At 42.6% G+C, this 24,282-nt stretch overlaps 2 protein-coding genes across 7 annotated transcripts in view; one reads left to right on the top strand and one right to left on the bottom strand.

Annotated features, from left to right (window-relative positions):
• Positions 1-237, bottom strand: part of HSPA12A (heat shock protein family A (Hsp70) member 12A) — a 158,627-nt gene extending 158,390 nt beyond the window's left edge. The window contains exon 1 of one of the 2 annotated variants that reach the window (XM_073240334.1): positions 111-237. Coding sequence is in view for 1 of the 2 variants with exons in the window: in XM_073240333.1 (XP_073096434.1) it covers positions 32-34 (3 nt within the window). In the remaining variant the exon portion in view is untranslated. Of the gene's footprint in view, positions 1-31 lie in introns of both variants that reach the window. The other variant, XM_073240333.1, reaches the window with a different exon arrangement.
• On the top strand, positions 33-24,188 carry ENO4 (enolase 4). Of its 5 annotated transcripts, none has more exons than XM_073240339.1 (13): positions 33-194; positions 4,262-4,390; positions 6,481-6,671; positions 8,397-8,542; positions 10,173-10,342; positions 10,439-10,570; positions 11,879-11,932; positions 14,967-15,023; positions 17,182-17,346; positions 19,451-19,576; positions 20,858-21,053; positions 22,592-22,659; positions 23,178-24,188. In XM_073240339.1, exons 1-13 carry the CDS (start codon positions 33-35, stop codon positions 23,337-23,339), a joined length of 1,758 nt encoding a protein of 585 aa, XP_073096440.1. In that variant the 3' UTR covers positions 23,340-24,188. The 5 variants fall into 5 exon arrangements, with proteins under 5 accessions (XP_073096440.1, XP_017514629.3, XP_017514630.3 ...); XM_017659140.3 differs by having other exon boundaries at positions 17,179-17,346; XM_017659141.3 differs by lacking the exon at positions 4,262-4,390 and having other exon boundaries at positions 17,179-17,346.
• The last annotated feature ends 94 nt before the right edge of the window (positions 24,189-24,282 follow it).

Here is a 24,282-nt window from a genome sequence, read left to right as displayed (position 1 = left end):
CTAACCCCTGCTGTAGCCTTAAATCTCCTACCATGGGGGAAGGCGGCGGCTGCAGCAGTGGGCCCACTAGAGACCTGCAGAAGCTGAAGCAGCAGGCGATGGAGTACTACCGGGAGAACGACGTCCCGCGCAGGCTGGAAGAACTGCTCAACTCCACCTTCTACCTCCAGCCTGCCGACGTCTACGGGCACCTGGTAGGGACCTGGGACAAGGACCCTCCTCCCTCCAACCCCGCTCCTCCCGCCCCGCGCTGCGGCAAAGCCCTGCGCCTGCGCTGCAGAACCGCGCACGCGCGGTGCCGCCACGGGGGGGGTCGGGAGCAGTGGTCGCCCGAAGTGGCGACTGTGGAAAGGGAAAGTGGCAACCTGGGCGAAGGAATTTCGAGAGAGACTGTGTTGGACCGGAAGGAGCTGGAGGAACGCGGGCACTGGGAGTATTTGTAGCTAAGGCGACAGCTCAGGGCCCCTGGCAGGCTTCCTCAATACCCCAAGCTGCCAGTTGTCTTTTTAAACGCAAATACCGCGTAGCTCAGCTTACCAACCGCCAGCCGCCTCCTTTCTGCCACGGGATGAACGCCTTGGCATTGCTACAGCATGGCCTCAGCTACCCCGGGGCCTCATACCCTGCCCGCTCCCATTGCTACCAAGTGTGTCTCCGATTTCAAGCCTTTGCTCCTAGGCATGGGAGCCCTTCTCTGCCTGGATGCTGGTCCCCACCGGACCAGCTCCTACCTACACTTCTGATTCACACCAAAGTCTTCTCCACTTCACCCTGAACTAATTGCCCTTCAGTGTTCCTATTGCATTTCCTGCATGTATTGAAAACCTCCCTAGGCAGCTGTGAGTTCCCACGGAGAGCAGGGTCCTTTGCCTACCACATTCCTAGTCCCTCTGCTCAACACGAGATCTGGCACATACCTTAGCCTTAAACAGTGAGCAGTTGAAACAAAGGCAAACATTTTCTCCCTTCCAGATTCATAAGTACTAATCAACCTCTAGAAGGCAGTGTGCTGGGACTGGCAGGAGTTTGCACTATGGTAGGACAATGTGACACCACCAAGCAGAGTAAGTGCTGTGCAGAAGCCCACTGTGTTTACAGGGTCCAAAACCACAGCTTGTTGAGGCGGTTGATATAGAGGATGTTCTATGAATGCTTGTATTTCTCAGTCATGGCCTATACTTTAAAGGTATGGGGCGAGGGGCATTCAGGGAAGTGTTTAGCGGGCTCCCTGTGCTATGTGCTTTGTATGTTATTTCTCTTAATCTTTAGAACCCCTGAGGCAGCAAATATGATACCTGTTTTACAAATAAACTGGGGCCTAGTAAATTTAAATGATTTTCTCGAAGGACACAGTGGATGACAGAAACGAACCATGTCTGTGTCCCTACAACCCAGCAGAGGGTATGGTACACAGTGACCCTCAAGAACTATTTGTGGGATGAATGACTGAATGAGACTGATCCCATCCTCTTTCCACAATCTCTTTCTAGAGGAATTCTTGAAAACCGACTAGTCTGACTTCCTCATTTTATAAAGACACCAATCCCTTTCTCACTGCTACTTAGTTCAAAATCTCAGGCTAGAAAGTTGGACTCTGGTTCCCAAGTGTAATGTTCTTCCCAGTCTGTTAGGCAGCAAGGCCTTTGAGTTGTACAGCTCTCTGGGAGCTATACCTTGGTTAGGGATGGAAGCCACTGATTCGTACACTAACTGGAAAAACACATAAGGTGCTATATGATTGTGTGCTAGACTGAGGGACAGGTCTCTGTATGCCTGTTTAAGGAAGTTAGGGATGGGGAAGACCCTTGCAGGCCATAGGGTCTGGAAAAATTTTGGCTTTGACTTTGCAAGATGTTCAGAAATTGCACTGGTGAAAAGGTAACCTTTTCATTTTGTCGCTGCCCTAGTTTTGGCCATCCTTATTCTCACTTAGTTTTTCCCCCTATTGAGTCCATCCCACCTAATGCCAGCAGAGCAATGCTGCTCTTCCTAGATCTCCCCATCATCCTCTTGGTTAGAAACCTCCTGTGGCTCCCTCTTGCATACTATCTGCCGGTGCCTCAGTTAACGGGCTTCTGCTCCTTTGCACAGGCCCACCTCTTGTTCCCAAAACCCTGACGTTTCCCACTCCCTCCCCTTCCCTTATCCTATTCTCTCTCCCTGAAGTATCAGCCTTCGACTTCTGCTCTTGTTTTCTCTCCCCCTTGTATTTTTCCCACCTGTTGAACTACTACACATCCTGTGTTCAGCTTCTGTGCTTCTCTTTCCTATTAGAGGAATTCAGGGTTGAGGAAGATGCCTGTGGACAACAGCAATACTATCTATTCCTTCATCATACAACTTACAATTGGAAGACCTTGGGCTTGGGAATCAGGCAGATCCGAATTTCATTCTCAGCCCTGCCACATAGTAGCAGTAGTAGGCTGTTATACTGATGGTCCCCAGTGAACCACACCGCCAGTGTGAATGGTCTGATGTTAAGTCCATCCCACATCCCCTCAGGACTTGGCTGTGTGACTTGATCAATAGCGCCTTGGCAAGCATGATGCAAAGAGGCTTGGTAAGTGCTGGCATACTGACCTTGTGCTCCTAGAACACTCCCTCTTGGAAGCTAGTCATCGGGCTGCAGGCAAGTCCTGTTGCCCTGCTGGAGTGAGAGATCAGGTAGAGAGAGAGGCCCTGGCAGATGGGAGACCTCCAGGATATCCCGTGAGAAAGATGCCCAGCAGCCCCTAGATGCTCCTACCATCCTGGCTGAGACAGTGGACATATGAGTGAACCATCTTTTGAACCCTGTCAAGCCTCCAGATGACTAACTGCATAGGACACATCAGGCAAGACCACCCAAAGAATGGCACATTTGAGCCCAGCCCATACTGCAAAACCACAACCAAGTAAATGACTTAAACCACTAAATTTTGGGGTGGTCCGTTATAAAGCAGTGAATAATTAAAACATTGCTTATATTACCTCAGACAGTTTATTTCTCTGGAACTCAGTTTGCATATCTGTGGAATGGAGATGACTGCTCACGTTAATGAGTTGTTTTGAGAATTTAGTGACATAATGTATGCACAGAGACCCAGGGATGTGTCTGACACTTACTGGTTTATATAAGATTTAATTTATTGAATCCTTAATATGCCAGGCACTGTGGTATGTGATACAGGGATTAATAAGATATAGTCACTCTTTCAAAGTCCATATTAGGCTCTTAAAAAATGTTAGCTCTCTTTGCCTCCTAACACAATATGTGGTGCTTTGTAGATGCTCATAACTGACTGCATTGAACTCAAAGAATAAGCTAGGTAATATTTTTCCTCTCCTGATTTTAGTTCATTTAAGCACTGTGTGACATACAAACCATTACCCTTAAAATGCATGGGTGGCTTGAAAACTGCTCTTGCTTTCGTTCTGCTGGGGCACCACCTCTTCACTGCCACGCTGCTGATGGGTGCTAGATGACCTGCCATATGACTGAGGTCATTGGATTTTGAACTGAAAGGTCAGAGGCCTGGTCTGCTAAGTGAAACTGTAAAGGCCCTGTATTACCTGGTGATGAAGGTGGGCGCACCTTCACTTCCCTTCTCCTTCTCCCCTAGCTCCCACTCATCTGTATAGAGACACCAACTTATATCTTTTCACTCCGGTTTCTTCACTGGGCTTTCTATCTCAGCTTCATTCTCTTTCTTCCTTCCCTTTTTTGGATTATTTCCAAATGGCTTTTGCTTTTCCACACCAATGAAACTACTGTCACTCAGGTTCCAACAATCCTCTTTGAAAATGTAGTTCTGTGCATGAACTGATGGTGAGTGAAATTCAGTCTCTGCATAAGTCTTCACCATAAAAATATCAGATGCCTTGCTGGGAGGAATAAAAACTGGCCCACTTAAGGTCCCTTAAGTTTGAATGCATCAGAGTTTTCTAGAGGCCACAAATCAAAGATTTCCACATCTTTGATAGCTTAGGGCCTGCTAAAGAGTTACACAGGGCCTTTAAATTCAGAAACATGTGCTAGTTTCTGTTGAAAGTTCAAAAGATAACAAATTGCCCCATGCACCAGAGACTCAGCATCAGGCTAACTTCAAATCTCAGTTCCTGAGGGCAGTGAAGTTCCCACGCAGCTGCCAGACTGAGCCCAACATGAGGAGGGCACACCTTGAGAGGGTTAAAAGAAACCGGAGCAGATGTGAATGACCTCTGAAAGATAAATTAGATGTAGTATTGTCATTTTTGTGGCATTCTTTTGTGTATGTTGCAGGCAAACTGCTTTTCTAAACTTGCAAAGCCTCCCACCATATGCAAAGTAGTGGGGAAAAGCGTACTGGATGGACTGGGGCTTCCAACCCTTCAAGTGGAAATATTCTGCACCATTCAAAATTTTCCCAAGGTATGATGCAGCTTACATGTGTTCTTCACTAGTCATGTACACAGAGCATGATTCATGCAGTCCACCATGATGCACCTATTATGTTTAAGTGTAATATTGGTACAGACATGACACCCTAACATGAAGGTGATCCAACATGGAGAAAGGAAATGGGGTAAAAATAGTTTTAAAACTCTCATGAATGTGATGAGTTCTGTAAATCTATAGTTAGCTTTATCGATTCACATATTTACATATAGATTTAACAGTCTGTCCTTGTCCTTGATCTTTCCCATTTTAATTACTATGTGTCTTGGTGCTGTCTTCCTTGGGTCCCTTGTGTTGGGAGATCTGTTCATCTCCATGGCCTGAGAGACTATCTCCTTTCCCAGATTGGGGAAGTTTTCAGCAACTACCTCCTCAAAGTTACTTTCTATCTCTTTCTCTCTCTCTTCTTCTTCTGGTATCCCTATAATGTGAATATTGTTCCGCTTGGATTGGTCACACAGTTCTCTCAATATTCTTTCATTTTTAGAGATCCTTTTTTCTCTCTGTGCCTCAGCTTCTTTGTATTCCTCTTCTCTAGTTTCTATTTCATTTATTGTCTCCTCCACCATATCCAACCTGCTTTTAATACCCTCCATTGTGTTCTTCAATGATTGGATCTCTGACCTGAATTCATTCCTGAGTTCTTGGATGTCTTTCCCTACATCCATTAGAATGTTGATGATTTTTATTTTATTTTCCCATTTTATTGATATATAATTGGCATACAACACTATCAGTTTAAGGTGTGCAACCTAAGGACTTAACATACATATATTGCAAAATGATTACCACAGTAAGTTTAGTTAACATCCGTCACCTCATATAGTTACAATTTTTTTTCTCCCTGAGATGAGAATTTTTAGGATCTACCTTCTTAGCACTTGCGAACAAGATGATTTTTATTTTGAACTCCCTTTCAGGAAGTCACGAGGTCCATATCATTTAAATCTTTCTCGGGAGTTGTATTAACAATTTTATTCTGGACAAGGTTCCTTTGGCGGTTCATGGTTGTATCTGGCGCCCTCTAGTGTCCAGAAGCTTTAGTCTCTGGAGCTGCTCAGCCCCTGAAGCAATGTCGGGGGTGGCAGGGGAGCGGTACTGGTGCCTGGGGGTAGGAAAGAGCTGTTGCCCGCCTCCCGGCTGCTGTGCCTGTCTCCACTGCCTGAGCCAGTGGGCCCGGCACACAGGTATAAGTTTTTGTCCCAGAGCAGCCGGATATGGATCCCTGCTTTCCGCAAGCAGCCGGAATCCCAGTCTCCCCAGGAACTCTGCCTGTATTAACTTTCTAGCCCGGTAGTCACACGAAGTCCCATGAAATGTAGGTTTGTGCTCCCAGCGCAGGATTCTGGAGCTAGGTATTCAGCAGTCCCAAGCCTTCCACTCCCTCCCTGCTCTGTTTGTCTTCCTCCCACTGGTGAGCTGGGGTGGGGGAAGGGCTTGGGTCCCGCAGAGCCACAGCTCTGGTATGTTTCCCCGTTCGCTGAGGTCTGCTCTTTTCTCCAGGTGTGTGCAGTCTGACGCCATCCTCTTTCCTGTTGCTCTCTCAGGATTAGTTGAGCCAATTAAATTTTCTATTTGTATCCAGTTTTAGGAGGAAGCCTCTGTCTCTCCTCTCACGCTGCCATCTTTAATCCCTACATATAGATTTATACTTATAGGTATCTAGACCTGACCTTTTTAAACAAAAGCTTTGTTTTCATAATTTTAATAATTAATTTTAACTGCTACATATGTATCATTACAAGTAATGTTGCAATAGTCTCTGGGAGCAAAATAATTGTGATTAAATCTGTGTATCCTTTTAGCTATTTACTAGAGAGTTAGTGATAAAAATTAAGTTCAATATAAGCTTTGTATAAGAGTATTTTAACAAAGGTAATACTCTAAAATTTCCCTTTAAGTTGGGTTCCACAGTGTTTCAGCAGCTTAAAAATATCTCAGAGAAAATGACATGTTCTCATTTACCCTTTGAAACTGGTGATAAATAAAAAGCTGGATACATTTAGTTTCTTATTTTCTGCAAGAGGTAAGGGAAATGCTGAACATATTTGTGTTACTTTCAGAACATATGTTCTGTGGTGATCTCAACTCACTTCGAAGTCCATGAGAATGCCCCACCTGAGGTAGCTGAAGCAGAAGTAGCAGAAAGGTTGGATGCAGTGAACACCGCTGTGCAGTGGGTCAATGAAACCATCACCAAGGAACTTCAGGGCATGGCCCCCTCCAGCCAGGCCGAGGTAGATCAGGTGCTCAGGTAAATCTTGCACTTTGAAATGTAAGTGTCTGGCATAAATATGTCATACTTTTCTTTAATTTCACCCAATAAAATGGAACTGTCATATCTACAGGGTACAGATGGGACGTCAATTAAGCATAGGCTAAAGCAGCAAAATTTAGCATAAAATGTTGTTTTCCTGCTGAAAACCCAGTTATTAAAACTTTACCAGGTCAGACTGCACAAGGCCTAAAGGGCTCTTCATGCATAGAGCTTTCCTAGCGTTCAGTAAAGTTTCTCAGGGAAAGGTGAAGTTAAGAATCCAGTTGATGCCCTTTCCCTCTCCCCAGCTCCTCATATGCCTCCTTTGAGCATCTCATACCCTCTTACACAGTCACGGTTGGTGATGCTTATAGTCTGTCCTCCAGCCACAAACAAGTCTCAAAGCGTTGCCCATAGGCTGACTTTGGAATGTGAGTATCAAGGAAGTGTTTAGTAGGGTCATGTAAGTATCGCTCAGTGCCCAGCCACTTATGGGTTGGCATTGCTTTTCCTTTTGCGCAGGCCCAGTGCCACATCTTGGCCAGATGAAGGTCACCTGGTTTCTCTTTCTCTAAGCTTCACCACTCCCTTAGTTGTGCATAGCATCACTCTTAATTTGCTTTGGCGTTGGGTCATAGCCTTTGGACAAAAGTTTTTTTAATGGTTTTTGGTTTTCTTGGAGTTTCTGAATGCTATTCCACTTATCCCTTTTTCCCCCTTATCTGCTATGATCATATTCTTTATTTTTTTCCCCAACAGTTTTTTTTCATATAGTTTTTTTTTCATATCTTCGATCACATTACATTCCTTTTTTTCCTGGAATTTTTCCTCCCTAAACCTCCCATCTGGACTAGTCCCCTTAAGGCCTGCTACAGAGATGCTATAGGCCATCCCTTCATTGTTCTCCCAGTTCTTGGCTCTCATATCTTCCTATTTCTTGACTTGCTGGATTACATCCTTTAAAAGTATGGATGAGAAAGGGTATATGGGATGTAAAGTTTTGAGTTCTTACTTGTGTAGAAATGTCACTCTTTGCCCTCATGGTTGACAGTTTAGCTGGGTATAGAATTGTTGTTTAAAACAAATTCCTCTCAGTACTTTAGGCATTGGTCCAGCAGCTTCTGGATTATTAAAAAGTCGAATGCAAATCTGCTTCCCATTAACATTGGTCTTCATTGGCTTGTTTGTATCTGTGGAAGCTTTTAGCCTCTTTATTCTAGGAAGCTGCAATTTTATGTAGATGTACCTAAAAGGGGTTTTCCAAAAGTTTTTTTTTGACTATCCATTTTAGCCCCCTACTGCACCCCAAAAAGAAACAAAGAGGTCCTGCACATAGTGCTGTATATTTTCACTGTCTATCCTTGACTCATTTTCTTCTGATGGTCATTTATTCAAAAAGAAAATAGCCCTTAATCAAACTATATCTTCAAATTTTACTTTAAAAGTTTTTACTTTAAGTTACTTACTTCAAATAACTTAAAAAATGAGCATGTGAAAACTTTAAACATTTATTTCATGCCAAAATTAGTTTCAGCTCTTAAACACGGTTTTATAACAGCATCATTATTTTTTGGCCTTGGAAACTGAAGCTGATTTGTTTTGAATTAGCTAAAAAGTTGAGTTAATTATTGAAACATATTGGGGTCAGCACTAAAACATGGCCCAAATTACGAGTGATATTTTAAGTGTCTCATTGTGAAGTCATGTTTTCTTGCCATTAAGGACATTCTTTGAAAATAAAGTACAAGAAGATAAGGAGAAAAAAGAGTTGGAAAAGAGTGTGGAAGACTCAACAGTGCTTACACCATCATCTCTAATGCCGCCACCACCTCCTCCTCCGCCAGCCAAGAAAAAGGGACAAAAGCAAGGTCAGTGGCTTATCTTGCAGAACCTTTAATAATAAAGATGTGATGAAGAAAGTCTGAAGTTAGAGTCTCTTTGCTAAAGACCTAGGTTGGGTAACATCCATTCTCCACTCCACTTCCTCACTTGAAGCAACCACATTGGGCAGGGTTTTAGCTAATCCTACCCTTATTTTTATTTGTTAAGATAAAATTTATTAGGCAGAGGTGAACACTTACTTAACAAAGTGTACTGAACATGGCAATGCTGGGGATGGGGAGAGGAAAGGTGGCATGGAGGACCTTCAACTGCCCCTCAGAAATTCCAGTAACTCATCAAAAAGCGACTGTATGTTTAAAGATTGATCATATCCTTTGATATGGATAACTGACATTTTCTCAGTCCTGTGTCACATATTAATAAAAACTTTCATTGGAAAACTTTGCAATTTTAAAGCAAAGAAAGTTAGCGCAGCCCTCTGCCCCATGCCTTCCAATGTGTTGCTACTGTTGGCCCCTGCCGCATGTTAATTCTCCAGCTGCTGCTATTGTTTATGTGACTGTCCAGTAGAACATGCTATGGAAGGGCATGACTCATGCATCATTTAGCACTGCTAGTCCTGGCACAGTGCTAGGCACAAAGCAAACATCCACTAAGTGGGGGTTCCCATGAATAAGAAAGTACCAGAACCGGGAAGGGAACAGAGACCATGGAGACAAGGTTTCTGATTTCCTAGATCCAGATGCTGTTGTCCAGAGAGGGGAGTGGAGTTGCACAAGGCAAAAGAATCATGGGAAACCAATCTCTTGGGAGGGTGGGGATGGCCACTACTGATGTATAGGTAGAGGCCACCACCACTATTTGTTCACTTGGCAGTTGCTCTTGACTGACAGAACCAGAAACTCAAGAGAAGGGAAGAAGTAGGAGGGGAAAGGAGTTTGCTAAGCATGTATTTGTGCTGGGTGCTTACATACCTTGTCTCACTTATCTTACCTACCTGACCCAGGTCAGGAGTGGTAGGAAAGGAGAGGACAGGAAGGATGCTGGATCTTATGACGGGCTCTGTGGAACCGCATCAGCCTGGGTGGCTGAGAACATCTGAGAGTAAATATGGGCAAGGATTCTGGTGGATGGTTGGATCTGGGAGGCATTTCTAGTAGAAAAAGTCATCAGCTTGGGGTTGGGAGAAAGATAACTAGTTAGACGTGTGGCAGGAAGAATGTTCAGCATCACATCGCATATGCACGAGCTATGGTGGAGTATAGAAAAACAAAGGATTTGGAACTCAAAGACTATCCAAATCCCTTCTTTACTCACTTCCTGTTAGATAGTGGGCAAGTCTTTTAACGTCTCTAAGCCCTACTTTACTTATATGCCAACATGGGATAACAATATCTGCCACCTAGAAGTGTTGCAGTTTATGTTAAATATCCTAAAATTCATTAGACCAAATCCACGGCTAAGGATTTTTTTTGAACAGGGTGAAGGTGAAATCAAACTTCTTAGGGGTTGAAGTGGAGAATATGTTCTCCTCAGCCTCAGTTTTCCACCTTTCTTTATATCGGGATTTCACCCCTATAGGTAAAGCATTAAAAATAGTTTTATTATAGTCATACTAAATAGAAGGGAATCTCTTATCAATATTTTTCCCTCCAGGGAGGAAGGATACTCTTACAGAGAAACCTGTTAGGCCTCCAGAACCTGTTGAGCCTGTTCTCTCTGGCAGCATGGCCATAGGGGCTGTGTCCCTCGCTGTGGCCAAAGCCAGTGCCATGCTGGGCAATAAGCCTCTGTACTTAAGGATTGCATCACTAAAGCACCAGCAGGTCAGTACCTATCACACTGCATTCCAAGGGGCTCTGAGTGTCTCAGCACAAACCAACCGTTCCTGGTCCCCCTTGCCTCTGTCTGCTCTACTTCAGGAACCGCCAGCCACGCTTACTGTACCTCTGCTGATGGTCTCCCTGGTCAGCTGTGGGAAGTCATCGCCTGGGAAGCTGAATTTAATGAAAGAAGTGATTTGTATACCCCATCCTGGATTAACAGCTAAACAAGTACCTTACATGATCTCAAATGACTTTTTCTAAAAACCTACACCCCATCAATGATGAGTTTTTAGTGTAGGTCCCCAAGGCTTATGACACGAAGGGAGAAGGAATTAAATACAAAATGAGAAAAAATATTTTAGGAAATCAGGGAAGTAAGCAAAACCTCACACCAAAGGGAACACATTTAGGCCACCTTAGGTCTCTGTCTTATTAAAGCTCTGACTCGTGCTGGTAACTCCCAGAAACACGGTGGGAGAGTGACTTCTCAGGCCTTGAACACACTGGAAGGTTGTTCTTTGGGGGAGCTGAGATGTCTTGATTTACTAGTCTGTGCACTTTAGAGCAACAAGAGGAAGCTGGCACTTTCCTGGCACCCCATTCTGATTAGTAAGTACTCCAGGGCCTAGCAGACTGCCTGCCACAAAAGAGCATGTTTTTGGAATAGGGAATGAAGGAATGCTAAATTGCATCTTTACTACTGAGTAAAGTAAACTCATCCTTCTTCAGTGGCCTGAATGAGTTAATGTGCCTCTTTAAATCTTCATGAAAAGTTCTACCAATTCGGCATTAGGGAGAACTGAATGTTCATATTCGATAGTGGACCTTTTCAGAACAAGTATGAAGAAATTCCATCACCTCTAATAATACAGTGAATGATGTTTTATTTAGCTAGTGAAAATCACTTATTTTTAAATCCCAAGATGATTTATTTATGATGAAGAATTTGTTTTTAAGGAGAATAATCATTACCTCATAATTTATCAATTGTGGAAGACTAAGGATTTATATCTGGTTCACCCACCATCTGTCAGATCGTGTTCAGAGCCTGGCACCAGGATCTTTTCTGTTGTTAATATCTGTTGTGCTATTTGGGTCCCAGATGCCATTCTTTGTGTGCAGATCCCACCCTCTCCAAAGACACTTTTCTACTTCTTAAGTGACACTGGGTTTATATAATTCAAACAGTATCATGCAGAATCCCTTGGTGACCTGTGACATGTATTGCAAGAAGGTTCAAGAGACCATGAAAGAGAATGAAGTTGATCCAACAACTGAACGAGTCAGTTCTGAACAGTGAAGAGAGGATACTGAGCAATTGCCTCTCATTCACATTCAAGCAAGTAAAAATTGAGGGCTGAAAATGACCTTTAATCTTCGGACTTTATAGGCCATATTATTCTGAATCCACTAGCCAGGATGCTTATCAGGCACCCTACAAATATTCTGAGTTAGAAATAGCATGTGTGGGTATAAATTTTTATATTAAAATTTCTAGATTGCAGTTATGAAAGATCATGGTTATTCTACTTACAGGGTGTGGCAATGCTTCAGCAAATTCAGAAACATATTACCAAAACAATGGAAATGGTATGTACAGAGAATCTATGGTATCTAATTGCTAATGCTTATCTACCTTCTAGTATCCAAATTACAGTTCTTTCTGGAATTAACTCAGTATTGTTGCTACTGAAATGGAAAATGTATTAATTTGCTTTGGGTTTCCTGTGTGAGCCAAGCTTCTGTATTCCCTCATTGGATACAGATCCAGTTTCTAATGGTGCTTAACAGTCTCATTTTGATCTCTGCAGCAGCTGGCTCTTAGGATTTTTAAAGAAAAAAAGGATTCGACCCCTAAGATGTGAGAGACAATATGGTGTAACGGTTAAAATACATTAGAACTGCATCTGCTTAGAACCCTGGTATTGGGCAAGCAAGCACCCCTGGCCAGGGGAAGTCAGAGAGCTGTGTGAGTCACTGCTTGTTCTGTCACATTCCACTAAGGCAGGGCACAGTGATACGGCAGGGCTGAGGCCAGGAAAGAGACCCAGTTCTCATCTATGGGGCTTAAAAACAAACTCAAACATATACACATACATACATATACACTTTATTTTGGAATAATATTGCATTTACAGAAAAGTTAGAGAGTACAGAGAGTTCCCAGATACCCCTCACCCAATTTCCCCCTGTGTTAACATGAGACATTGCAAGGTACATTTGTCAAAACTAAGAAACCAAAATGGTTAATAATAACTAAATTCCAGACTTTATTCAAATTTCACTGGCTTTTCCATTAATGTCCTTTTGCTGTCAGAGGATTCAACCCAGGATCCCACGTTCATTTAGCATGAGGCTTCTTAACTACATTGATCAGGGAGCACTAGCCCTTCCCCAGTAGGATGGGGGCCGAGCACAATAGCCAATAGCCGTGAGACAGGAAGGGGCTTGGGCTCCAGTGCTGTCTTGCCAGCAAGAGCTGGTGACTGCAGACAGGGGGTTCCCCTGACGTGTTGCAGATGGGTGGCAGAGGCCAAGCCCTACAGTTGATCAGAACTGCTTTAAGCACCAGCCTGGAGCTACTTCCCATGGTGCTTTTATGGGTGACCAACCTGCAGAGACTCAGGCTTGGACAAATTGCCCTTTACCAGCTGTGTGACCTTGGGCCAATTACATACCCTCTCTGTCTCAGGTTTCTCATCTACAAAATGGGTATGATGAATATCCATCTTATGGGGAGATTGGGAGGAGTAAGCGAGTTGAATCTATGCAGTGCTCAGAGTAGGAGCTGGCACAGCAGTTGCGTAATGCATCGTGGGGTTGTCAGAGCAGGTGGAGGAAATCCAGTTTAGAATATTAGGAAATTAAGGATATTTGAGCTTTCTGTAATCATCCTGACTTTCAAATATTTTGTTGATTTTTTTGATTGTACAAGTAGCTCATGAACATTCTTGTGAAAATGCTGGTAGAGCTAGTCACCCCCCCCCACCTACTCTCTATCCCCCACCAATTACCACCCTCAGTCCCAGTCCCTTCTCTAGAAGTAACCACCATTAAAAATTTAGTGTATGGCCTTCCAAACACACACACACACGCACACACACAGCCTGTTTGTATTTAAAGTAATATAAAAATTACGCACAAATCACTCTGCAAATTGCTTTATTTCTTTGCCCTTTTATGGAATTGTTCATCTTTTACTGATAGCTATTAAAGTTCTTTTCATAATAAAGGTTTTGATCCTTTCTGTATATGTTTTTTCTCTATCATGTGGCAGGCCTCTTAACTGTATTTTATGGAATCATAGGGAGTTTTTTCTTTTGAAATTTTGATGTACTAAAGTGTATCAAACTGTTCTTCTAAGGTAGTGGTCCTCAACAGAGAGTGACTTTGCCCAAGGGACACTTGATGGTGCCCAGAGACACTTTGGGCTGTCGCAGCTTGGAGGAAGGTGTTGTCATGGTAGCTAGTTAGGAGAGGCCTGAGATGCAGCTGAACGCCCTCCGCTGCACAAGGCAGCCCCCCACGGCCAAGGGTCATCCAGCCCGAAGTGCCAATAGTGCCAAGGCTGGAAAACCCTGTGTCAAGGCACTGGCTTTCTGCTCCAAGCCTTCTTCAGGAAGGTCATGCTCCCTGGCTCTAGGCCACATGGGCACTTCTTCCCCAGAGGGTATGGCACTCCTACAGAGCCCCTGAGTGTCAGCTTCTGCAGTCCCCTGCCCTTACACAATGATGCCCCCTGTTTCTGCTCTGCGGCCCACACCCCATCTTCCCTGGTTGTAACCCGCATTGCCCCAAATCTTCCCCATCTTCTCCCCGGGATTGTCTTGTTCACTACCGTCTCTCACATGCCTCACACATCCATTTGCTTCCTGACTATGTGATTTTTACCAGGGGACAGAAAGTTCGGCAGACTCCATAGTGAAAAGAGGCAAGATAATTATATTTGCATATATACTTGAGTTGAACCATGCTGATTCTTGACAAATATGCCCCAGCTTACAGAGCCAGGAAATGCTGGGCATGAAAAGGCATCCATTAAAAAGCTAAGTCCTTGCTACACTATGCTATCAATACTCCCAAACTGTGCGGATCGGTAATTACCAGTACTCTTTGGAAATTATCTTTGCTTTTAATCTCAAATAACATTGCACATACCAGATTCATCAGATTTAGTGACCTTTGGTTGTTTCCAGAAGTCCAATCCACCCTGAAGGAGAAAGTGTTTGTACCTTGACATACTCAAAACAATATGTTTGGCCTATAAAAGCAAATCCCACAGTGGTGTTACTCCTTAAGGACAAGGAAGGGACTTTGTATGACTAATGATTTATATTTATGAGTAGAAATACGTGAATATGTATGTAGGCATACTCTTTCTATGTATGATTGGAGGCAGGATGTAAGGATGAACTAAAGGGAACATGTGCCTGACTCTGAGAAATTGTTAGGGGTTTATAAAAGTAGAGAGTGGCTGTCATGGTCCCTACATGTGTGTGCACGCTTCACAGCATGACTGGCTGGGCCCCAGAGTAGTCGGCAGTCCTGAGAGCCGGGGGCTCCACTTGCTGCCACAGACATACCTGAAATGCCCAAGTGACATGTTTTATCTTCTGTCCCATAGCCCTCTCCTCCCAAAGCAGAGACAAAGAAAGGGCATAATGGAGGCAAAATAAGTCAAGTAAGTATGTGTGTGTGTTTGCCTCACCTGTGTGGCTCATCCATTTATATATTCCCTGCCCTCTCTCCTCTCACGTGATCATTTTGCTCCAGGACCTGGGCTAACACAAATGGAAATTACTCCCTGATGCTACTTCGGGAGCAAGCACTAAACCAGGCAGCCACAGAGCTGCAATATCATTCTGCCCACACCTCTCTGGCAACAGGTTGTTTGTCCCTGCCAGCAGTTGTCTGTCCAACTGAAATCCCAGAGGGTCTAGAGAAGCATTTATGAGGAATTGGATTATATTTAAAACCCTACAGGTGAAGTAATGGAGAAAGGGAATCTCTCCGATGACTAGCTGAGCATATAGGATGTTTTAGATTTTAATTTTACTACTACCAAAGAGAAAGAAAGGGCACAAAAAGACAGCCATTCCTTTCATCTGGCCTCCAGAAGGCACCGAAGTGCCATTTCAAATGAACCATTGCTGGAGCCCAGACTTTGCCGGTAGAGTCAGACAAACAGCTCTTGTGCAAGCTGGCTGGCGCAAGAGCCTTGGAGACCAGAGAAACTTGGTCCGTCGCTTTGGTCTGCGGGCGCTCGGATGCTCTGTTACATGACTAGCCTTTCAACCATGTATTTAGAACAAACAATGAGAACCCTGGAGATAATGAATGAGGGCTGCTCACCAAGCAATACCTGTTCTAAGAAACGTGCAATCACTAGCCTTCCTGTGACGTCAGAGACTTTAGAGTCTGTTGAAGTCATCACATCTGCAAGAGAGGCTAGTAAAGGAAGAGAGGGCTTGGCAAAGATAAACAATTAAGTTCCTCCTCAAAACTGAGAGAGAGAGAAGAGCAATGTGCAAACAGCTTAGCAGAAAGTAAACTCCCTGACAGCCGTATATGCTGCAGTGGCCCCAATACTCTAAGGGGATGGCGAACAAGCGCTCTCCCCGCGTGCTTGCAGGTGGCTTATTGTCCTGAGAAACTCAGACCAAGATGGACCCCTCCCAAGATCAGCTTTATTACTACTCCTTTTTCTTTCCTGTTAGAAACATGTTAGATGGTAGACTGTGGAGAGAGAGTCATACCAGTTAGAGGCATGGAATCTGAAGCTAAACTGCCTGGATTACAATCTGTTCCAAGTTGCTTAACTTTCTGTAAAATGGGGATAATAAAGGTACATGCTTCCTAGAGCCAATGTGAGGGTAAATGTACTCACTTTATTTGAAGAATTTAGAATAGTACCTGGCATTTAATAAGCACCAAGTAAGTGATACCTTTACAGTGTAGAAGACCGTAACAAAACTCAACTGATACACAGAAATTTCTCCAACTACTCCTTTGCCAAATAAAAGCTCCTCTCATTGACATTAAAAATGATGGATGGTTCTTATAATTAACTAGTGCTACCACAGTAAAAATGGGTTATTTATACCTAGGCTCACATTTGCTCCTGAGTTTGGTACCCAGGCACACATACTCCTGAGGCCCCCAGAATTACTGATGTTGCTCTAGGTTATAATTGCACAGTGGCGATTTATGATGAGGGCACATGAAGGCTGACCTGGCAATAGTAGCATATGGCTGCGTTTCCCTGGGGTCATTTGGGTCCCCTAATCTCCTTTTGCTAAAATCCAGCCTCAGTGCTGCATCCTTTTAACTGAAGCATTCAATCCCTTTAAAAATAACACCCTTCCTGAAGGTCACATTTTCTTAAGTTTTAACAATTACATTCTTCTAAAGGAAAATGGAACATAGGAAAAAGCAGGTGTGGAGGAAGAGGGCAGAAAGAGGGGACAGGCAGGACAGACATTTATAGGGACAGCCTGGAGAGTCACCAACCTGGTGGCCGTGGCTCAGATTATCCCATGTCCGATGGCAGAGCTGATAAAGCAGTAACAGAGGCACACTAAAGAGAGAAAAGTGTGTTCCCAGGTCAAACTTGAAAACTTGAAGAGTAAGAAGATTGCTCCCAGATACTGCAGGGCAATTGTATGCCCAAAGGTCATGCAGAGATGAGTGGGACCTAGCAGTGAAATTAACTGAGAATCAGAGGACTTGTGTTTGGAGAGGCTTCTGACAATGAACCGTGTCTCATGTATAACCAGGAAGTCCCAAGAGCCTCGATGTGCTATATTTATATGCATCATTTTCTTTTGATCTTGCAGCAGCAGGTCACTGGCAAGATGTCCCATCTTGGGTGTTTAACCATTAATTATGACACCATAGAGCAGCCACTGCTCCTAATACAAGGAATCTGTGCAAACCTGGGGCTAGAAATGGGAACAAAGCTGCATCTGGCCATCAACTGTGCTGCACATGAGCTGGTGGACTATGTAAGTTTCCACTCCAGAATACTTTTTGTTGAGGTCTTATTATTTTTAAGTTAGAACTTAAAAGAACAACTTATATTTTCTGAACAGATCTTATTTTTCTATATTACTGTTGTTATGAGGGGTCCAAAAATATATGGAGTTGGGGAAGCTAAGTTAGCTAGTGACCAGAAAATAACATAACCATATAATTTTAAAATTAACAGAAGACATCATAGTAATTATACCAAAATTCTGTAATAAAAATGACAAAATGGGTTGTTTACATTACAATCATGAGAATAACAGGAAAATAATTTCACAAACTAGTATGTTCTGCTGGGTACATTTATTCGGTTGGTAGATGCTGAATCTGTCAAGCATGAAAAGAGAGTCAGTTGTAACTATGACTTGATAAGCCCTTCAAGACATGAGGAGTTTTGCTCTGACTTGCTTTTTAAATATTAAAATATTTCCAAGTTATTGAAGTTTATGGAGAATATGTTTTTATCCAGTTAAGCCCAACACAGTGTCATCCACACCCTGGGTTAGGACAGAGCTTTAGAGATGAAACCTAACCTGGGAGCCACCCACCCTGGAGGGAGTTATTTTAAAAAGAAAGAAAATGGAAAAGAGGTTCATTAAAAAATGTTGCAGTCCTCACTTCCTTAGGGTAACCAGCATTGCACCTTTAAACTTGGGAAACTGGTATGTTAGAAAAGTTATTAGCAGTTACCTCTCTTATACACATATAAATGCCCAGTCTTAAGTTTTGTACAATGCCCAGAATATTGATATACATTTATGGTGACTTGGTAATTAATGTCAAATTCAGGGGACCTGACCAGATTAAGATCCCACTTTAATTTGTGACTCTTTTAACTTCAAAGGGAAATTTGAACAGTACATAAGAACTCCAAGTTTCAGCTGACTTAAAAGTTCTTTTAGTTTTCTAAAGAAACTCAAGCACATAAAGGAATGTTTAATGTAATTTCCTAGTCTTCTCATAATGACTGGTTCCTAGGCATACCATTAAGAAAAATAATTGCATGTTTTCATGAGCAACGTATAGCAAGAACTATGAATATACTGACTGCTAGTGCTAACTAGAACAGGTATTTATTGCTTATATTCAGTGAAATGTATTAGCTTGGTATCAGTTCAATGTTAGTTCAAAGTCATTAGCATTTCCTTAATGACAAGATAGGTTTTTAAAGCTTTGTACTATAGAAACTAAAAGTTCTTGGTGCTATTTTAATGAGAAGAAAGTATAAAATCCTTTCAATTGCAAATTTCTTAGGAACCTGCTTAATTCCACTGGAATCCATTCTATTAGCAGCAGGAGGGCATCAGTGATCTCAACAGCCATTCTGTCCCATTCGACCTCCCAACACCTAAAGTCCCAGGTGCCATCTATGAACATAGACTTGGAAGTAAGGGTGCCGTGTTTTGCAGAGACTACACTAGTTCCTTTAGCCTGTTTACTTCTATCCTTGATGACTTGGAGGCATTGCAGACTTGGAATGACTGGGGTTGCCCTAGAATTCTACTTTCAACACAATATTGTCACTACTAGAACTTGCATGCTACCTGACAAATACCTGCTCATGAGTCACTTTATATTTCATATTTGTTATTAGTATTTCAACACCTAGCCCTGTTTTGCAATTTTGGAGGATTCACAGTAGAGGAAATAAGTTATTTGTTTACTGTGAGTTGAAAAATGGTGAGTTCTAGTGAGTGGGCAGATTTGCATTGCTATTCTGTTTGTTTTATGAATGTGTGTTATTGCCCATCTGCCCAAGTAGCCAAGTATCTGGCACCAGCTCATAAACCTAAGCAAGAAATTATTTGCCTCCTATCCTATACTCATTTTTTTGTGCAGAAGGCTTCATTTGAAATCAGTGGGAAGAGCTCCGTGGGGCATCAAGAGGAATGGATTTCCCCAGTTTAATATTTAACAGATATTTAAAGTAAAATGCATACATTTCTCATGTGAATGTGGCCGGAAAAGGATCTGTTCACAGTCTTTTATATAAAATGAAAGAAAATGAATTTGGATCACATCTTTAACATCTAAAAAATTCGTCATTCATCCTTATTTTAATGTCTTCCTCACACTTACCAGAGTAAAGGCAAGTATGAAGTGATGACGGGAACCTACAAACACGCAGCGGAGATGGTTGACCTGTATGTGGACCTGGTCAGCAAGTTCCCCTCAATTATCGCCTTAATCGATCCTTTCAGGAAGGAGGTAACAGGTTCACCTTGTATTTGATGATAAAATACAGAATAAAATCTCATTGTTTTGGATCTGTCATTCAAAATATGATATCATTTGGGCTGGGGCTACGGGGTTTTATTTCAGCATTTATGAGAAAAGGCACTGAGTAAGCAAACGAACAGCAGAAGCAGTTACTTAGGCATATGCCTTTCTACAGAATGAAACCAGCACAGAAGTGCCCGGGCATTTACACACAGCCTGACAGACGGACGCCGAGTCGGCTGTGCTGGCCGGTGCTCCACAGGCCAAGCGTCTGTCAGCTTCCAGTGCTCATGGACATAGGACTTTAACTAGGCCAAATGAGTTTAGCCTAAATCTAGTTACCACACATACATAAAAGTAACAAAGCCATATTCTCAAAAGGTGTGAGATCCTGAGGGGTTCTGATCTATTCAAACTAATGCATCTGATAAGGGCTGCTTACATGAAGACCATCTCTCTTCCTAACCCACTTAAACCCTAAAACTGAAATTCTTAACTTGAATTTGAGCACCATTAGGAATGCTGCACAGATAAGCTCTCTAAGATAAGACAGTTATGTACACTGGGCAACAAGAAGAATGCTGGGCGCTTGGCATCCAGGGCCTCCCAGGCCCGTCCTTCCTGGGCAGCACCGAATACTCGCGTGCGACTCTGAGCTCAGCCCTTCCATCTTGCAGCCCTGTCCTCTGGAGCTTGTCCTGGGCTCTGACTTCATTTGTTTTTAATGTGATGAGTTGCACACATAGGGTCTAATGGGATAGGCTGGAATCTAGTACCATGTCTGGGAAGACGTATATTCATTTTTTAAATAATAAGTATTTCATTTCATATGGGAGTCTCACCAATAAAAAGTAAAGGTGTTAAAAATGAGGGCCCAAAGCCCTTACAGGCTTATTTCTTTTAGTTGTCTGTTTACCAGAAATAATAGTAAAATCATCTAACCAGCCAGTCTTTAGCAGCAATCTAGAGAATACAATAGGTGGGAATAGACTGGCTTTGAAGGACTTCAGAACCAATATGGAGAATAGCATTTAACAGGAGTTAAATCCACTAGATTTTTAAGTTCAAATTTAATCACTTTTAAGTGTCTCTCCCATGAAGCTTGTTAATTTGTGTAGCTGTGGTACAGGTATCACTCGGCTGAAGATGCACAAGAAAACTGTTTGGTGTATCTCAGAAGGGTGGATAACTTTATGTGCTATATGATTCCTGTTGTTTTGTGATTATGTTAAATACATTGTAATGATCACTTCTTAAATATTTACCCAGGACTCTGAACAGTGGGGCAGCATCTACAGTGCCCTCGGTTCCAGGTGTCATATAATCGCAGGCACTGCATCCAGGAGCGTTTCTAAGCTTCTGGAAGATGGTAACATCAGCACCCCCAGGTCCAGTGGGCTGATCATAAAACACACAAATCAAACTACCATATCCGACTTGGTGGAAATAACCGATCTTATTGACAGTGAGTAAACATATAGATCTGAAGAGTCCTAATGAACTTAACTTGGTTATACAAGGAGCCAAAAATATATATATAACATATATATTTTTGTATGTAAAATATATAAGCTGTATATAAGTTGATAAAAAGCATGGAATAAATCTTGGAAGAAGAAAATTCCAACCATCTGTGAGATTTGGTGCTGGAAAACAAAATGCAGCTTTGGATTCATTCAGGCTGTTCCACCAACAGCCCCCATGCAGGAGGTCATCCTCTCTAGTAAGTGCTGCCACAAAAGGGTGGCTAAGGCCACTGCCCCGTCTGCTTCACATGCCACCACAGTGATCCCACTTGCTCACACTGGCTTTTTATTAATTCCTCAAAAGGTTTAAACTTTTTACCACTTTGAGGTCATTGAACATGCTGTTCCTTCAGCCTAGAATGTTTTGCCCTGCACCATTTACTTGGCTAACTACTCCTGGTCCTTTAGATCTTTTTACCTTAAATGAAACCTCTTCAGACATATATACCTTCCCTGACTTCCCCCATTCCTATCTGGTTGCTCTGAACCTTTCTCATAGCATTCTATACTTTCTCTTTGTAGTACTGGCCACAATTACTTGTACAATTACTTAACATCTGGTATCCCAACGGACTGTAAACTCCCAAGAGTACATGGGAGTCTGGTTCACTTATGCACAGTGCATGAAACCTAATCATCAACAGTAGGTCACAGGAGGTAGGCAGAAGACTGGTCTCAGGTCTGGAGAAGGACTCGGGTCTGCCTGACAGACAAGGGCCGGGCTGGTGCCGGAGGGCAGAATGGTATGCCTGAAGTCCCTGGGCCTGCAGGCAGTAGATGGCAGGCCCCAGCCCTGGCCTTCCCTCCTGGGCCTGCCACTCAGCTGTCCTCTCACTCCCTTCAGAGTGCTGCTATAGCTCCTGCCTCTAAAACACACTGTTAACTACAGGAAGAACTTTGGCATGCTTTCTTTTTAGACTTGAGCAAATTTCAAAGGTTTTATCAACACTGTTCTTCTAATAAGTAAACATTCGGAATGATAGGTTTCTTTGGATAACATTCTACATGATGAACCTTGAAATCTACTATTAAGGATATCAACTTCCCCATATGATGCCCTTGCCCTTACTTTATTTTTTTGACTCAAAGATGCACATTTTTCTTCATGTAACATGGATGAAACTGAATCATGTCTTACAGTTGGGGTCTTAAAATGTGTCAATCTAATTTGAGCATTTTCCCCCTTTCATAATACACCCCCTTTTAACAGCAGATCATACAATTTATGGTGTGTTAACTTTGATGAAGCATGCCATTCATTTGGTGTTTGGCATCCAAGCTACTGTAAAGGGATAAACAGATAAAACCAGGGTAATAAAAATATCAGTGTTTGGGTTAGAATTCTCAGGTGGTCAAGTGATTGACTTCATGGGGAAGTTTTTAAATCTCTAGTAAATTTTAAATTTTGATCCCAGAAGCTCATATATATAATTGCTTCTGTACCATCTAAAACTGAAAAGCATTCCTCTGCTTCTAGGTAACAAGCACATGGCTGTCTTTGGAAGTACAGAGGGAGAGTCGTCAGATGACAGCCTTGTCGATCTGGTAAGTGCTGAAAGCTGGTTAATTGCAGAATTGCCAAAACATTGCTTTTATCACAATTGGTATTTCAGGGAAATGCTGTCTCTGGCAGAGAAAATCATGTAACCTTTTATGAAATAGACTTGCTTCCTCCCAGACAACTACCTTTTGCAAAGAGCTAATCTTTGAACTTTTAAAAAGAAGAAAAATTGAAGTCCTGGGAAAATGATGAGCACACGTAAATGAGGGGGGGTGTGCTTGCACTCTCCTCCTAACATGACGTGGGGAAGCCCAGGATGTCCTTCGGGAAAACCAGAGTGCCCCCATGCCTAGTAAAGTGTCTGATGCATAGCGCACTATCTCTACCTCTCGGCACTCAGCTTGTAAGCAGGCAACTTTACTTAGATAAAAATCAGAAACCTGACTTATAAAAGAAAATCCAAGAGAGCATACAGTGAGTGTGTCCTTTCTCCCTGAAGAACTGTTTGTCGTTTAGCAAAATATGACGTCCCCATTTAAAATAAGTTGTTTTCCCTCTTTAGGCCGTTGGACTCGGTGTCCAGTTCATCAAGCTGGGAGGTCTTTCTCGCGGAGAGCGCGTGACCAAGTACAACCGCCTTTTTACTGTAGAGGAAGAACTCAACCAGAGTGGAGCACTGGGTACGCGCTGCCTTCTCCCTCTGTTGCCGCTGAGCCATGAATAAGAGAACAAAGACTGCAAGGGGGGCACAGAAGCCCCTCGGCAGGAGGGCAGGGGACTCCAAAGACTGTAAATAAGTGCTGACAAAAACTAGGATGGCATTCGCCACAATGTGTATTGTCTGCTTAGTGCATTCTATTTACCTGAATGCTTAAGACTCTCCCTCCTCTTCTTGACGGATAGACTATGTGATGCTGTTCAACAGAATTAATTGATTGGAATCTCCAACCTTACCTTTTGTTATGGTCTGAATTATATTTGTTTTCTGCACACTCCGGGGAAGTTAGAAGCACGTTTTCCTAATGGCTTTCAGAAACAACTCCTTTTACTCACATAGGCAGCATGTTAACTTTAATACACCTGGAAAACGCTATGGACTCAAGAGAAATGAACCAAATCACTTATGAAATGAAACCTTTGTCAGTTTGGGTGGGAGAAGCACCTCGTGGCCTGGCTAACTGGAGAAGCAACACCCCAAATATGCATTTTTACTCATTATGTTACTGTAATGGCCAAAAGTAGGTACACAGCATATGACATTTAAAGACACTAACAGTTATTGTCTTTGTAATTCTAGAACTATTTTGTAGTTTAGGATAGTATAAACCAATTGGTATATTGAAAGTGTTTAGTACAGACAAAACAGGAAATTTTCATGGATGCTATAAATGAATCTATTCAGACAGATGTATTATAGAATGTATGGTGGAGCATGCCAATTTTTAGAATGAAAGCAAGGAAGCAGGCCTACTTTGTGACTCAATATAATCATTAAAAAAAAAGGAGAAAATGGATCAAAGACCTGAATGTAAGTCATGAAACTATAAAATCCATAGAAGAAAACAGGCAAAAATCTCTTGAATATAAACATGAGCAACTTTTTCCTGAACACATCTCCTCGGACAAGGGAAACAAAAGCAAAAATGAACAAGTGGGACTATATCAAA

The sequence above is a fragment of the Manis javanica genome, chromosome 7, assembly GCF_040802235.1.
Source record: "Manis javanica isolate MJ-LG chromosome 7, MJ_LKY, whole genome shotgun sequence".
In the NCBI taxonomy this organism is placed as follows: domain Eukaryota; kingdom Metazoa; phylum Chordata; class Mammalia; order Pholidota; family Manidae; genus Manis; species Manis javanica.
The sequence above is the reverse complement of the archived record's forward strand: the minus strand, read 5'-3'. Positions and strand labels throughout refer to the sequence as shown.